This window comes from Tachysurus vachellii, chromosome 8 (genome assembly GCF_030014155.1).
Source record: "Tachysurus vachellii isolate PV-2020 chromosome 8, HZAU_Pvac_v1, whole genome shotgun sequence".
Classification (NCBI taxonomy): Eukaryota; Metazoa; Chordata; class Actinopteri; order Siluriformes; family Bagridae; genus Tachysurus; species Tachysurus vachellii.
In genome coordinates, this window is record NC_083467.1 from 11,708,635 (window position 1) to 11,725,641 (window position 17,007).

Consider the following 17,007-nt stretch of genomic DNA (forward strand, 5'->3'; position numbering starts at 1 on the left):
TGTTTAATTTATTCAGAGAAGAGAAGGTAATGGTTAAATCTCAGTATGAAGGCACATAGAAAGTGACTCTAGCTGATTCACCCTCACTCTGAAAAGACCAGGATTTTGCCTGTAGTCAGCTTGCTGTATTTGACATGACTCTATGCAAAGTGCTATTAATATCTCATTTCACAGCAGAACAGTTCACATGATCTGGCACTTTTATAAAGAAATCACTACCCTGCAGTTTTTGAGTGGGAGTTAGGATTATTTGGTGCTTTTCAAATTTCCATCAAAAATCAATATCACTGCTCCTGCACGCTTCCACATTAGAAAAGAAGGGATATTAAAAGGAAGCATCAACTTGACTCATTAATCTCTCATAATAAAAGCAACAGCGTGTAGGATTATTTTGGTTACAAGCAAAAAAAAAAAAAAAAAAAGCCTTTTTAATATTGCAGTCCTAAGATGATGTGAGAATGCTAACAAGCCTGTAATAGAAATTCTGTGAGTGCTGTGCAGGGGTGTCTTTATCAAAATTTGCAGGATATATGTATGTATACGTCGTATATCAGGTCAGGGATGACAAACATCATCAAACTTTAACTTCAGGGAGAAAAGAAATTTGACCTCACAGCAGAGGTGGGAGTTAGTCACACATGTGCAAGTCACAAGTAAGTCAAGTCAAGTCAAGTCAAGTCAAGTCAAGAAGCTTTTATTGACATTTCAACCATATATAGCTGTTGCAGTACATAGCGAAATGAGACAACGTTTCTCCAGGATCAAGGTGCTACATAAAACAAAGACAGGGCTAAGGACTTGTAAGTAGTCTTAGCCACATAAAGTGCAACTGTGCAACCTGGTGCAAACAGTACCGGACAAGACAGACAAGACAAAACACAGTGCAGACAAAAAGTTACAAGACAATACAAAAAGTACAAAAAATACAATACACAAAAGACAATAAACAGTAAACAGAAACAGCGCCGAGTCGAGTCTCAAGTCATGAATGTCAAGTCAAAGTCAAGTCGAGCATTTTTTTAATATTTGTCAAGCAAGTCTCAAGTCTCAAATTTGCGACTTAAGTCTGACTCGAGTCAAGTCATATGACTCGAGTCCCCCATCTCTGCCTCACAGTGACTGGCAGGCGCTTTAGCCAAATAGAGGAGTGAATTAGTGACACTGTAAAAAGAGTGACACTGTTAAAAAAAGGGGGAGGGGACTGCTGGAGTTTTACATTTTCTCTTGCTAAGCATGTAAGGCATTCAAATGTAAGTAAGCTTGTGAATGAATGCCAGATGATGGTTGGCTTATACAGTTTATACTGTAGTGTTAATATGTTGACAAGTAGCAGCAAATGATGAGATTCTCCATTTTAGTAATACAAACTTGTGCATGTGTGAATGATTCAAGCCCTCTGCTCATCTGACCTGCTGTGGTTTGAGCTAGTGTTGAAATATACATTACTGTAATGTGGATATGCAGTTTTTGCCAAACTTTTTGTTTTACAGGCTCAAATGTAAAATGCACAGATTATAAAGTGTCTATTTGAACAACCTTGTATTATCACCTCTGGGGTTGAGGGTTTGATTCCCATCTCCACATTGTGTGTGGAGTTTGCATGTTCTCCCTGTGCTTCAGGTCTTCTCTGGATGCTCCAGTTTCCTCGCCAAAGACATGCATTATAGGCTGACATCTCTAAATTGTCTGTAGTATGTGAAGTGTGAGTGGTTGTGCCCTGTGATGGGTCTAGGGTGTACTCCAAGTACCCTGGGATAGACTATAGGTTGTGAGTACAACCCTGTGTAGCATAAGAGATACAAAATATCAATTAATGGACAGACGTCTTATATTTTACCTAGCTTTCTGAAAGTACCGAACGTACATAACTCTTGTTTATTATTTATTATTTTTTTTTAATCTAGTAGGAGGGGGCACGGTGGCTTAGTGGTTAGCACGTTCGCCTCACACCTCCAGGGTTGGGGGTTCGAATCCCGCCGCCTCCACCTTGTGTGTGTGGAGTTTGCATGTTCTCCAAGTGCCTCGGGGGTTTCCTCCGGGTACTCCGGTTTCCTCCCCCGGTCCAAAGACATGCATGGTAGGTTGACTGGCATCTCTGGAAAATTGTCCGTAGTGTGTGATTGCGTGAGTGAATGAGAGTGTGTGTGCCCTGCGATGGGTTGGCACTGCGTCCAGGGTGTATCCTGCCTTTATGCCCGATGACGCCTGAGATAGGCACAGGCTCCCCGTGACCCGAGGTAGTTCGGATAAGCGGTAGAAAATGAGTGAGAGTGACTGAGTAAATCTAGTAGGTATCGACTAGGGCATTCAAATCGATGTGCACAATTTCTTTTTCTCATAAAGCATCTGTAATTACATTCATTCATGAGCTGCAAATACTTGGACCATGTTTCAATCTGCATACTAGCTAAATGATAGGAATTTATGTTCTCCAATTAACTCACTAATTTTAACTAATATTTTTTCTGCCAGAGAGCACAAACTACCAAAATAGTATATCATGTAGCTTTAATTGATATTTGTTTTTTAGAATTTTACTTTGTAATAAAGCAGAGGAACAAATAAAGGCTGTTCCAAAAGTACATTTTATGAAAATGTAAAGTGAAATCACTAACAATCAGTAATATTTTATATTTTAACATACTGGGTTTATTATAGGCTTGTAGTCTATGTGTAATTTGATATGATTGACACCAAAGTTAATATTTATTGAAGACAAACTTGGACCGATACCAACAATATATGTCAACAATGTGACACTTGTAGCATTCAGGACAGTTGAATGCTCAATCATAGCGTTAGGTTCGTGCCTGTGGACGTCACTCTTCAATACAGACCACATTTTTCCCAGAAGGCAGAATGTTTGACATGATTATTTTGGTAAAAGATTGTGAAAGTGAAAAGATGTTGTCAGGCTTTTGACAACAGTAAGAGATTAATTTCTGAAATTCTCCCTCCCTTCCTATTTTTGAGCCATTATATAGTTCACCAAAATAAATAATATTTATTTTAAATATTAGTAAGTGAAAATCATGTCATCTTTCTTTCTAAAGATCAGGCATGTGTCAAGATATTTTAACTTTCATCATGTGAATACACATACTGGTCTTTTTTATTATTTGTCACTGTTGTTGTCCAATTCCTTCATTCACCACCATTTGTCTACTTTGGAATACTGACATGTTTGTTCCATTCCTAATGAGATATCGAGTGTTCCAGAGAGCAACTATAACAGCCTACGTCAATATTCAATTTTCACATAAGGAGTACAAACTACCCATGGCATGCATGATTTTCTTAGGATGCTTACTTCCCGCCTTGTGGAAATGCTTAAAGGGGCATCCCTTAGTCTCTTCTAGTCAGGAAGCACAGTAAAGCTGCTTAAACCTGGCCGTATTAAATCACTGGAATAAGGACAATGTTCCCACCGTGTGCCACAAAAGCTGTAACACCCATCTCCCATAGTAGAGTAGAGCCGCCCATTGCGCTGAATGGGTTTCCTTTCTCTAGCTTTTGGGGGCTTCACCATCAACACCATCAATAGGAATAATGTCCATCCCCCCACAATGGCCAAATCAACTGTGGGAGTATTTTGGTCTCTACCCCTTTTCCCATCTCCTTATTGAATCCTTCTTGCAATGAACCGAAAACAATATTGGGGAAAAGATGCATACCATCACGTCATCCTTCCTTTATAAGCACAGAGCATGAATCCGGCTTTACAAAAAAAAACAGAAGATTGCGCTTTCCGAATGGAGTTATAAACAGAAAAGCACACTCTCCTCTTCTTAGTCCAGAAAGCTATTCTGTGTCAATAGTTCAATGTTTTATTTGTACATTATTATAGTGTAAAGAGATTTATGATCCGTTTTATGTAACTAGCTTAAATAACAGAAAGTTGCATTATGCATAGCATGAAATGTCACGTCTTATACGTAGCACCATACAAAATATTTCAACGGAATAGGTTGAGAGGTATTGAGAATCAGTCAACAACATAAAATACTGATATCATTCAATTCTGTTTAGGCATACTGACAGTGATATGTGTCCAGTTCTTGTAACGTTTTAAGCACATTATGCAAATGAGACATTAAGTTCTCTCATGGGCGCAAAACCCAAGTACCTAAGAGTACTTTAAAAGGTGAAATGGTTTAAATGATAAATTACACATATTTTTTAGTTTCCTCAGTAGCGAAGATATGATCAATGGCTAATTGGTTTCTTTAAATTCATGAATTGGAATTGTTTAATTCGTGCCATATGAATGCACCAGAGTTCACTGAACATACACTTTCACTAGATGTTGCTTTATTTCACTAGGTGTTGCTTTATTTAAACACAATCCACAAAGCGAGCATCTTTATAGCTAGACATCCATGGCGAAAATGAATGACAATTACACATAAAAGAAGATTTCCGGCTTTAATTCCTTCTATTCTTTACTAGTTTACTAGAAAAACACCAAGAATATGATGACACTTGAGACAAATAGCCTCTTCAATTGCAATAATAATAAAGTGTTATTAAGGCTGTAAACAGCCATCAGCTCAGTAATATCATAGATCACATTTCGGTCCCTGAGGAGAGAACGGTCTTCTGTTTGTGCTCCACGCAGCCACACACTCGTAAACAATATGCAGCCTTGACGCAAAGAGGCTGAATGGGCCCAGACAATAATTTGATCTCCTCCTATCTTGTTATTTTTAGTGTACAGCTAGATTTTTTCCCAATCAAGGCCCTCAACTGTTTGGCAAACATTCAATTCCCCCCACTCTGCCGCTCCATTCCCAGCTGCAGAACAAAGCCAAACAAAAGACATTGTGGCATTCAATTCTCTTGAAAATCAGCCAAAGGTACAGCTCTTCCATCTTTTCTAGCCTTGATGGAGGACGGAATAATGATAGGGATTCATTAAATTCCCAACAAACCGGAGGACAACCCTGGAGCTTCAGGGCCTCTATTATCACTGGAATTCACTGCGAACACAGTTCCCTAAACGGGTCAGGATAACGTCATAATTTTCTTTGCTGTTTGCTGAAGAAACAATACGAATGTCAAAGTCTTTACTGAAGCATAGCGATGCTCAAATTGAACGCTTTCCAAAGTTTTCAAAACACTGTAAATCTCTGCAGACCTTCTTATTAGTTAGTTATTGTGAATGATGGCCTTTCAAAAATCTATTAAGTAAAAATAAATCAAAGATGACATGGCGTCTACTTTTTTATTCTGGAGAAATGTCATGTCTATGGTCCCGCTTGCTCGCTCTCTCTCTCTCTCTCACACACACACACACACACACACACACACACACACGCACGCACGCACTATTCTAATAGCATTTTCCTTATTTGCTCTGTAAAATATAATGACTGCATCTTTAATTTATTACTAACCCATTTATGTTGATGGAACACATTAGGGTCCATAGTGCCAAGGGCACCAATCAAAGAGACATCAAGCCCAAGGTAAAGCAGTCTGGAAAAAGTGCGAACATGCACTAGCTGGACACAGTGTTTTATTGTCTCTTATATTACACGGCCCCAGGTTGTGAGGAAACAAACAAGCAATGAATTATAAGCTCACTGGGACTGAATGGCACAACACCAAATGCACTTGAATGATAACAGCTTGTGAGAGACAGCATGGTGTTTGACAGTTTGTGATTATTAAAACAGAAAGATTTGTTTCTTCAGTAAACATCATAAGCTTGTAAAAAGAGAGCACAGACCACAGGTGCTCCCAAACGCTCAGGCTCACAAAATTCACCATAAAGATCAAGGAGAAAGCATGAATGCAACAGCCATGGCAGGTCATTAGCTATGACATTTGAACATACGCAAATGCTCAACAATGTGACGACAAAATGTTATAACCAACAACAAAATTCGTTGTTATTGTTCGAACAGACAGACTGTAACAAACGGAGGGTCTGTGATTTTATAACATCACATTTTGCATACCAAAATTTTCACCTAAAGCCAGAGCTCAACGTGTGTTGACATGACTTTTCAAAATTAGTGGCAGGTAATTGTCCTTAGACTAACCCTCAATTTTGATTTTTCTCTTTTGTCTTGAAGAAGGAAGGAAGGAACGCTGCCTGTCTGGCTGTACATGACTGACTGCATCGTGTGACACAGTTGGCGTTCTTAAAAGTTGAGTCCAGGGTTAGTGTCAGTCAGATCAAATTCCTCTCCATTAAACTTTCATTCCTGTTGTCCTCCCTCGATTGATGTCTTCACATCAGAAATAATTCATATGGCACATTTTAAATATGCATCTGTTGAAACTTTGATGAGGGTCACAGAGTCTTTACTTCACAAGATTGCATTAATGAGATAAAATTATTTAGCGTGATATTAAGTGAGACTTAGAGACAGCCTTTTACTTTCACAACTCCGTTTCTATGGATGCGTCTACTACAGTACGTGTTCCACCATGTTCCACCATGTTCCATGTGTTTTAAACTGAGGTAATTCATAATCCCCCTCAATTTTAAGTTCATTCTGGATGAAAACCCTGTTTGGCATCAGACAAAGACGTCCCAGGAACCAACAACATGCCTAAATCAAATGACACATGCATATGGACTATATGAACATTAAAGGTTTTTCAAACAAATTTGTTTAGAGGCAGGACATGAACGCTTTAGTGAACTTAGTGGACAAATGAAGATATTGTTGTGCACACATGCACGCAATAAATCCAGAGGCAGGCTGAGGAAATTCCACTGTCAGGTGTGTGTGCATCCTGAAAATGAGTCATAGCATGAATACAACTTCCCCAATGGTTATTAGTTGTATTTGTTTAATAGAAACAATATTATACAATGAATAAAAGCTATCGGAAAAATGAAGCAGAGAAAACTGGGTATGCCAGAATCCTAATTGCTAAATCTTGCTTGCATTCTCTGCCATGAGAGATTCTAAACACACGATAAGTGCGTCTCCAAGTAGCAGCACCGTAACCAGAGGAATACGGAGACTGAATCAATCAGTGAGAGGTTGTTACCACACCATTCATTAAGTTGCGCAGTGAATGAGACTGCATAAATATTGATAGAAACATGTGAAGTGTAAATTAGCACTCAGGTTTACATACTATAATTTGTACATCAGCAGATTTTAATATTTCATTTGCACTTCACTGAAAAGACGCGTGGCGGTTCCAATGTGCTCAGATCAAAAAAGGGGCTGTTTTAAAGCAATCTACTGAAACAAAAAACCCAGCTCTAGAAAGCAACCAGGTCATGTCTTAGTTGTATGTAGTCGTGGATGCTCTAAATAAAATCATTCAGAGTGCCATATTAACTAGGATGGTCTTTGTAATAAAGAGATATACTGTGGCATATTCATCTCCTGATGCATGTTTATAGGGTTTCCACATAATGAGAGCCCATGTGTTCCTCTCTGACCATGGATGCTCATTACTTCAGGCTTGAAAGTGTACACAGGACAAATAGAACCACCCAACAGTGCCCCCTGCTGTTCCTTACTATCCCAAGCTGCACTGGAGTCATTCTTGAGTCTTTGTTTTTTGGCCCAGTGACTACTATTACATTCAAGTAGTTTGTAACTTCATGTGGTCAGCAGAACCACAAAAATCATTCAAACAAAAATATATAATCAACTGATGTGGATGTGATGCATCAAAACAGAAACTGAATGATGGCAATGACCAACACAATTTAGACCAAACATCTTAATCAGAATTAAACACTTCAGGATGTGAAAACAAAATGCCGCAAAACAGCTGCCCATCAGGTACATGGTACATGGTGCAAGTCAGATGTTCTTGTTTTTCCCCCTCCCAAACAATTGTTTGTCTTCAAGTTGTACAAATAGTATCCTGTCTAGCTGAAAAAAGAAAAGAAAAAAACTACAGCCCTTATTTCTGTGCATCTCTTTCTGGAAAGAACTTGCAGATGTTCTTATTCAACTTCAAAATGCAATGAATAGCGAAACATGTCTGAGAAAGAAGGAAGACATGACTAACCTAATGGCAGCTGCTAGAAAATAATAAAATGCAACAAGATAATCTGGTACATATCAAAATAATAGTGTTTTCCAGAATCATTATAACCATGTGAAGACTTTTTCTTTTTTCCTCTTTATCCTGATCTGTCTGCTTCTGTCAGAAGTCTTGTTGTGTCTGTTTTCCCGAGACTCTTCAGTGTGCATCTACAGCAGGTCCACTCTCTACAGATCATCTCTATCTCACTCTTATACCTTCTCATCTCAGTGTTATCTTCTCATGTCTCATGTGTTATTGTTATCATTTTGGGATGCAGCATCTCATATTTACTAGACGCTTGAGCTTCGGGTTATTTTGTAGAAATCCACCTGCGTCTAGGCTATTGATAGTACAATTGCACACAATAATAAAGTCTGTTAGGTATATGACCAGCAGGCTTGATGGAGTGCAGTACACATCGTAGCCAACAACACAATAACGCACGTGCGTAATGCTTAAAAATAACATGGAGCTTCAATTCTGCTGACTTTCTATTTCTCATTTCTCTCTAAAACATTAAGGGTTTTTTTTCCAATGAGTGTAAACGAATCAAGGTGATAAAAAGGCTGAAAATTTCCTCGGATAATCTGTGCGCACTGATTACGCATTTGGAAACGTGTGCGCAAAAAAAACAACAACCCAAAACCTCCTCTGATCTCAGGACGAAACGTGAGAGGCAAGTAAATCTGTAAGGGGATAAAAGAAAGGCTGTCTGCATTCGCCTGAACCTTTCTAGCATTGTTAAAGAAGACTAATTACTTTAGCAGGGTAATAGGATTTAATCTAAAAAGCAGGGATGCTGTAATACAGAGAAAAATCCTGTAAGAAACTTTAATAATTGATGGCATTGTTATAAACAACAGCATTCAGCCCTAACCAAGCCATGTGCGAGGGGGAAAAAGTCCACAAAGACACAGATGAACAGCCCTTTAAGATCATGCTGTCTTGTTTATTCATGCATTTATTTTATTTATGCCACTTCAATCTATTCGTGCTCTTTAAAGAATGCACAGCTTTATTTGTTTCAACTATTCACTATATACTTTATGCAATATGACTCTGAACCCTGAAGAAGTTAGTTACACAAAGCAACTGCTGTGGGTAAGACTTTCCCCCAGACTCATCAATTGCAAGTGTTGTGAATAAATGATGCGTTGTTTTACCTTCAGTGCTTCAGCAGGGTGCACGAGCGCTGTCCGGGCTTTAGATGCTGAACAGTGTATCCCTTTGCTGTGCGCGAGTCTCACCGATATACCTGCAGCTGCTTTACTGCGCTGTGTGGGCTCGCGAGCGCAGGCTACTATAAGAGCAGTTCAAATTCAAACCGAAAGGGGGACAACCGAGTATACGTAACATTATATCGCATATCTATCGTCGGAGCTCAATGACAAAATGATAAAAGTCTTTTATACATCGCAGGACATGTATCTGAATGTAATGTCATCAAACATAAACGTTTGCGTGTGTAAAAAAGTATTTTGTTAGATCATATCCCCCCCTACGCAAGCCAGATAGTTTGCGCCTACAGTATGAATCCATGAGTTTCCATGGCAATTGATTAACTGTTTGGGGTGTTTTAATAATAGTCTTACGTTCACGACTAATTTAGGACTATATTATATAGGTCCGTGTAAAAATATCGATTGATTTAGGTCAATATTCCTCAACCTAATACATCTAACAGGAAAACTTTAGGATCTTTTAACATTTTAAAAGTCGGAGAATTAAAAAAAAAAAAGACTTAAAAAATGTAATATCTAAATATATAAAGCTGTCAGATAACAGTATCCTCGTCGGGGAAATTTGATTCACGGAAAATCAAACCTGTAGTCAATAAGGAAAACTACATTTCCGCGAATCCTAGGCTCTCTCCACGGTTCTTCGAGGAAAGCAAAATGCGCATGCGCAACCAGACGTGGCAGCGGCATCATGGCTTCTTGGAGCAGATACGGGAGACGCAGGAGGGAGGTTGAAATGTATATATTCCTATGTATGGTGAGTAATGTAAAGCCGTCTGTCGTGTTTAGATTTTGTTTTGCGAGAATTGTATGGCGTGTCAGTTCATGTTTTATTTTGCTCGTGGTATAAATATGGGACTGGTGTCTGAGGCTGGAGCTGAAGTTGAAAGGTAATGAGAGAGAGAGAGAGAGAGAGAGAGAGAGAGAGAGCATTGAGGGCTGAACTTGAGACCTTACAAATCAATGTGACCGCTGGAAATTTCACACAGTGACTAATGTGTATGGGTTCATCTTTGGATATGTTTATTGCATGCTTTAGAAGGTTGCAGATTGCCATTGAGTCCCGGGTGCATGCGTGAAAAGCAGGGAGCTCTTTACCAAATGCTGAGATTTACGGTGTGGCCGCATTTTTCCTTCGTGCACTGCGTGTGTTAGTATGAGAAAAATAGCCTGTTGATTTAGCTGTAGCTCTTAGCTATAGGCCAGTCACACGGACAGCCACAGTATTGGCCACAGGGACGCGGTCATGTGACACTGATCTCTAAATACATCACCACGCCTTTCATTTCGATGCTTTACGTTTTTCTGTAGTCTTTATGTTACTGAGAGAACTACTGGACTGTGTGAGAGTAAAGGGAAAATCTGTCACTTTTTAGACTGATGCTCTCATACTGAGCAGTTTACCACTTTAGTGTGACATTTGTGCTTACAGATCTAATGACTAAAACAGGTGTAGAGGAATTAAAATTCTTATTATTATAAATTATAATTATTATTTTAATTATCATTATTTTAAAATATTATTATAATTATTATTATTAGTGTGACATTTGTGCTTACAGATCTAATGACTAAAACAGGTGTAGAGGAATTAAAATTCTTATTATAAATTATAATTATTATTTTAATTATCATTATTTTAAAATATCATTATTATTATAATTATTATTATTAGTGTGAAATTTGTGCTTGCAGATCTAATGACTAAAACTTCTACAGGTGTGGAGGAATTTAAATAATAATAATTTATAATAGTAATAATAATAATAATAATAATAATCTAAAAATAATAATTTAGAATAATATTAAAGTAATAATAATTATTATTATTGACATTAAAATGTCATTATTATTATTATTATTTGTATTATTATACGGCATTGTGGGAACTGCCTTGCCACGTCATTCTGCTCATATTTACGTTACTGAGAAAACTACTGGACTGTGCGAGAGTAAAGGGAAAATCCGTCACCTTTCAGAATGATGCTCTCCTACTGAACAGTATGCCACATTACTGTTGTTTGATGGATCACGCTAAATGTCATTAGTGTCACATTGTTCCTACAGATTTATTGATATTAATATTTATGCAGATGTAGAGCAATGAAAATGATTATTATTATCCTTATTATAATTCTGCTTTGTGAGAACTGCCTGGCCACGTCGTTCTGCTCCTATTCTCCAGGCTATTTCCTTTCTCACATCCTGTTTTTTAGCAGCCATTGCAAACAAAGGTGCTACCTTAGAGCAGAGGGCAAGACGTTGTGAGCTCAAACAGGAGCTGGGTTGTGTACTCTAGTGCACTTGTATTTGTCTTTACTGCTCCTGCAAGTCAAAGCAATATCCAGATCCTTGCCACCACTACCACCACCACGACCTCCATAGGAATACAGTCTGCACGCCCCTCAGCTCCATTACTCATATAAACATAAGGACCACTATCAGTGGTCACTGTCTTTTTACTCAGCACAGTCTTTTTTCCATTTAGCATGTAAAGCCTGGCTCATTCTCCAACTGTACCTATAATTTATCTCCAAGTTGCAGTGTATTGTTGGAGGCAGAGCCAAAGCCCCTCCCTGACCAAGTTGTTTGCCACATTAATCAGAAAAAGAGAGGTGTGTTTGACAAAATGTCAGTTAGTTTGTGCTGAATCAGTGCATCGCTTCATGCTGAAAATTGGTTGCCATCCAGTAAGCAGCTTTGTCATACTGGACGTACAGGGGGCACATGGGATCACAGCGTCCTTGGCTGATCAAACAGAAGTATTATGACAGATTTTCCTTTCATCTTTTAATTGTATAGATATGTTCCTCTATAGAAAGGTGTGTAATATGTTTGATAACACTTGGTTCGTGCAGTCTGTCTTTAACTGAAATATGTTTGTACGTTTCTAAGTCTTAGGAAGAAGTAGCACCAATGAAAAGGTATGCACCAGTATCAGATTATGTAACTTGTTTTGGATTATGTATTGTCTTGTTCAAGCAGAAGCATGCTTATTCAACCCACTAAATCTTGCCATTGCAAGAAAAACATGGTTTATTAAAAAAGTGTTCAGGTTCAAATCACCGCATGTGTAATAATGTTAATGAGTAAATCTGACATACATCATGTTATCTTTGATTTGTTATACAACATAGAAAGAACTCCATGAGTTTTTGTTGGGCTTCCTACCTACATAACTCTGTTATTGGTGAACTCTGTTAACTCTGTACATTAACTCAAGGGATAGATGTGTTTTTCCTCTCTGAGTCTGTACATGGATAACATTAGTAGGTTTTCTCACCACACTATTTTGTCTCAGGGATTTATTTGTGCATTTGAAATGGCACTTTATCTTTTGATTACTTTTTTCAGAGAGAACAATTTGGCAGGTTTCACAGATTGGTTCCTCCTGGCAGAATTTTACAGACTTGGTTTTTTCTTTCCTCTTGTATTTTGTTTCCTGTTTATCTGTGAAGGGTATGTTTGTTTGTTTGTTTGTTTTTTTGTTAATAATCAGTGAAGTTCCTTATCGGGGTTCAAGGAAGGAAAATCCTACATAACAATGTAAACCTAGCCAGATCTATCAGGAATTGCAATAACAGTATGCTGACTACTGAAGCAGTGAGTAAACGGCAAGTCAGACAGACAATCCACTTCTATTGTATTTGTCAGTGTATGTATCTTTCAGTATAATTCATACTTTCTCCAAACAGTGTGCGATCGGTGCTGCACAGCACGCAGCACATTCAGTCTGTTTGTTTCACTTTGCATCGATCGACAGGATGCGATCGGGACTCTCCTTTTGTACTGCTTTGTGGATTGTTATAACATTGACAGCCTTGTGAAAGCAGCAGCAGCATCATTAGGATAATGCCCACATTGAACAAGGCTGCTTGGTGAAAAGAAAATGGGTTCCCTTTGTGACTGGTACAAGGCATGGCGATCGCCAGACAGTAATGGGCCTACCATTTTTTTCCTTTCCCTGTCAGGTCTTTACTTAGCTTGTGAAGAAAAGATGCTGTTTACAAATTTGACGTGGCAGGACATGGTTCTTGCTACCGCGTCTGAGCGTCTTTATTTTCCAAATGGTCCTCAGGATCCGAGGTGTTTTGCTATACATCTCGCATGAAATTTCTTTTTCGCAAGCAGCAAGTAACTGCTTGTAAACTATAGATTTGCAATACAGTTTCCAAAATCGGTGAGTTGGAAAATCGTTTGCTACATTTCCAAACGCTGGCTTTATGACCTCTGCACATCTGGCCGCAAACACTCAGCTCCCTTGAAAGAAATTCTGAGGCATGGCTTTTTTTTTTGGGGGCATCATTGAAGTCCAGTGAAGAGCTGATATGATTCACCTGCTGCAGAGATTTGTCGTTTGCTCTAATTACCCCATGCTGTCATCTCCTCTATGACTCCATCCTGCTGAGTGTTGAACTGTCGCCCCATCGTTTAATCAATGTTGTGTGCCTGGGGCAGGACTGCAGCTCTGACAAGCAGTCACACTACGACCACTATGAGTCAGCAGCTATGGTTTAGTAATTAGGGTTTTGTTTTTAATGCCCTGATTTAGCGAACACCTGAAACTGAAACATTGCTGCTTTTCAAGATAAAACAGCAGTCAAATCCAAACTCAAAACTCACCTGCCAGAAAAGCAGAGACACCGAAGGGTCTCACACAGAAGAATTTGTTTGTCGTAGCTGCAAAAACTTTAGAGAAAGTCTGGCTGGATCTGTTGATCCTGAATGGGGCAAATTGATGTATAGATGTAGCTAGCTATATAGAAAAAGGTGGACTATAAGGATAATAAGGCATAGAAGGAGTGCGGTGTGTTTCATTAACCATTTTACTTTCAGTATACAGTCTACTGCACATTGTGTTTCAAATGGTTTGCTTTCTTTGATGTTTTTCTTTCATGTTAGTAATAAAATTGTGCAGAACATTTTGTTTAGATCCTGGTCTGTATTCTGATGCACAACAGAAAGCCATTTAATAACAGTCGACATTATTCACTAACGCTAAACACAGTTATCATATCAGTTATTATTATATCTGACATGGACCAGACTGTGTACCGGACATGCACTGCCATTCGTTTTACACGCTTGTATGCTCATTAACTCCAGTTGCTTACAAATGTAATCATTTCCACAGATAATATCAGTTAAACATCAGTGCAAGTTTTCTTCTTAGGAATGTTGGCACATCTGTCGAGCTCACTACAGCTTGCAAATCTCTTGTATGTGTTTAAGATCTGGAAAGTAGTCTGTAATTTATGTAAAACGAGCCTCGCAGGATGTCCCGCAGGTCTCCGTGTGTGGCAACATTTGCTAATGACATTTCTTTTTAAATGTAATGAGTCTATAGAGCTCATCTGAGAACGGTCTATCGAATGCAGCCAATTTGGAGGTGATTTGCCCCGGGCTCGTCTCTCCGTGGAGCTGTGAGGATGTGCATGCTTTTTAATGAGCGAAAAGATGGAGCTTGTCTCAAATCTGTCACCAGGCAGGACTAAGCTCATCAGCGAGTCTGCGTCTGTAACACCACCACCGCCGACATCCCTGCCACCGCAATGATTCATTGATCCCCTGAATCTCACAGGTGACATGCTTGGTTGTCACTGAGAACAACATTCTTAAATATTCCTGCTGGATTTTTCCTTGCATTAGCGTTTGTTGAATCACCAGCCATCAGGATTAAACTTCTGTAGCCATTAGTGGAACATAGTGTAATGATTTCACACATCATAACGGTTTCTGTGAATGGAAAGTGCAAGCATTGTTTTGGGCTTTTTATTTTGCTCACTATTTTCATTAGCAAATTACTCTTTGCTTAGTATTCTTATGTGAACTACAACTAATGCTACGTTCACGCAATCGCTAGCTGTGCTGAGAAGTGGCCGTTCCTATCCTTTTTTGGTGTCTGTGTGTAAAATCCAGCAGAGTATATCAAAATCATATCACAGGAGATGAAGGAGAAGCAGTGTCTGAACAATTTTGCTCCATATTTACATAGAGTTCAACTTTTCTCAACTCTGTCACATCGTTCTCTACTCACACCCACATCTATCCTCGAACCGTAAATCACCAACCCTCATTGAAAGTGAATAATCTCTGGTGTATTTGTTGCTGTGAGTCGCTGTATGTGTGAGCGCAGCATTGTAGGGGAGAATTGCATAGAGGGGGATAAAAATATTCGTTTTTTTTTTTTTATTATTTTCATTTCTGTGTTGCAATAATTAGTACATACTAGCGATGCATTGGGTCTATTTATTCCCCAGTGAGTCCTGACACCGTCATTGCATCCGAACTGATTCTCATGTGTCCTGCGTTCAGTCAGTATGTCAGATGTTCATGGCATGAAATTTGAATGGCACATCTGCGAATTTATATTGTGGAAATGAAAATCAGCCCTCATACCGACCCTCGGTGCAGCCCTTCCCCTCCACACTGAACTCTAATCCAATTTTTTCAGCCAGTTAATCCGAACAGCTGTCAAAAGTCAACGGTTGTGCTAGAGAAGCGTGTCCTTCATTAAGCAGGGTTTAATGGGTGCTGTTGAGCATGTGTTAGAGGCTCAGACTGTGTCACTGAGATGTTGCCTGCTTCTGCCTTAGTTTTTTTTTTTTTTTTGGCTTTGCGTAGAACTGCTAAAATCATAAGCTGATATACTGTAGAATGATCTAGAGATTGTAAAGGAGGATGCTAATTTATGGTCCCGAAGTTTCGGTCTACTGCATTATGTCTCCTGCACCTCATTTTCCTCATAGATGATATATTTGCTGATGAGTCTGAAGTAACCTGTGTTCCTAGTGCTGCTTCATCTGCTGTGGTTATCAGTCTGGCCTGTACTACTGTATACTGTCTAACAAAATGCTTCTACTTATCTATCTCTTAATGTAACAAAATTCTTTCAAAAATGGCTTTGAGTCTGGTTCCTCTTGAGGTTTCTTCCTTTACCATTTAAGGGAGTTTTTCCTTGCCACTTCTGACTGAGTCACCTCAGACTTCCCCATAGGGGATGAATACATACACATATAAATATATCTAATATTAATCTTGAATTTTATTAATCTTTATATTATTCTTTATAATAACCTTTTGTTCTATGTTTATGTTCTGTAAAGCTGCTTTGAGACGATGTCTATTGTAAAAAGTGCTATACAAACAAACTTGAATTGAATTAAAAAAAGGTTTAATATTCATTGTGTTTTTTTTTTTATAGATCTGTATCTGTTTTTATATTTATTACCTAATTAATTGTATTAATTTATAATTAATTGTTTATTCATTATTCATTAATTTGTTATGCTGCTGTAAAATCATTTCCTTAGCAGGATCAATAATGTCTGTCTGTTTGTCTTATCTATCTGTCTGTCTGTCTGTTCGTCTATATATCTGTCTGTCTGTGTATCTGTACATCTACCATTCTGTAAATCTGTCTGTCTGTCTAGCTGTGTGTCTGTATCTAGGCAGAGCAGGAACTGGAAGCAAGCTATTTTATTGTTTTCCAGCAGTGAAGCTTCTGGAAAGGAGCAGTGTATCTTTTGAATCTACACAGCAGTTGAATATTATTAATAAAGCTCTATTTGTGAAAGTGTATGTTTTTTATCATCTCTGTAATTGCTGTTGTTTTTCAGGCTAGCATTGCTAAACACAGTTTGACTCTGTTGTGATTTTGAACCTGATACCATCGTTACGTTGTCAGGCGCGCAGCTGGAAACGATGTCCTGAACTGCCTGTGAGACTTTGCTGCGACGCTGAAAAATGACAATGA

The 17,007-nt window shown here is 38.5% G+C and overlaps 2 protein-coding genes across 3 annotated transcripts in view; one reads left to right on the forward strand and one right to left on the reverse strand.

Annotated features, from left to right (window-relative positions):
- The window catches only part of sema5ba (sema domain, seven thrombospondin repeats (type 1 and type 1-like), transmembrane domain (TM) and short cytoplasmic domain, (semaphorin) 5Ba), a 93,303-nt gene extending 84,006 nt beyond the window's left edge, over nt 1-9,297 (reverse strand). Inside the window, exon 1 of the mRNA XM_060876268.1 lies at nt 9,177-9,297. The gene's annotated coding sequence lies outside the window, so the exon portion shown is untranslated. The remainder of the gene's footprint in view (nt 1-9,176) is intronic.
- A 591-nt stretch (nt 9,298-9,888) lies between these two features.
- pdia5 (protein disulfide isomerase family A, member 5) overlaps nt 9,889-17,007 on the forward strand; it is a 45,422-nt gene continuing 38,303 nt past the window's right edge. Inside the window, exon 1 of one of the 2 annotated variants that reach the window (XM_060876271.1) lies at nt 9,889-10,008. In XM_060876271.1, coding sequence (XP_060732254.1) covers nt 9,943-10,008 — 66 coding nt within the window. In that variant the 5' untranslated portion in view covers nt 9,889-9,942. Of the gene's footprint in view, nt 10,009-11,903; nt 12,014-17,007 lie in introns of those variants that run through there. The other variant, XM_060876270.1, reaches the window with a different exon arrangement.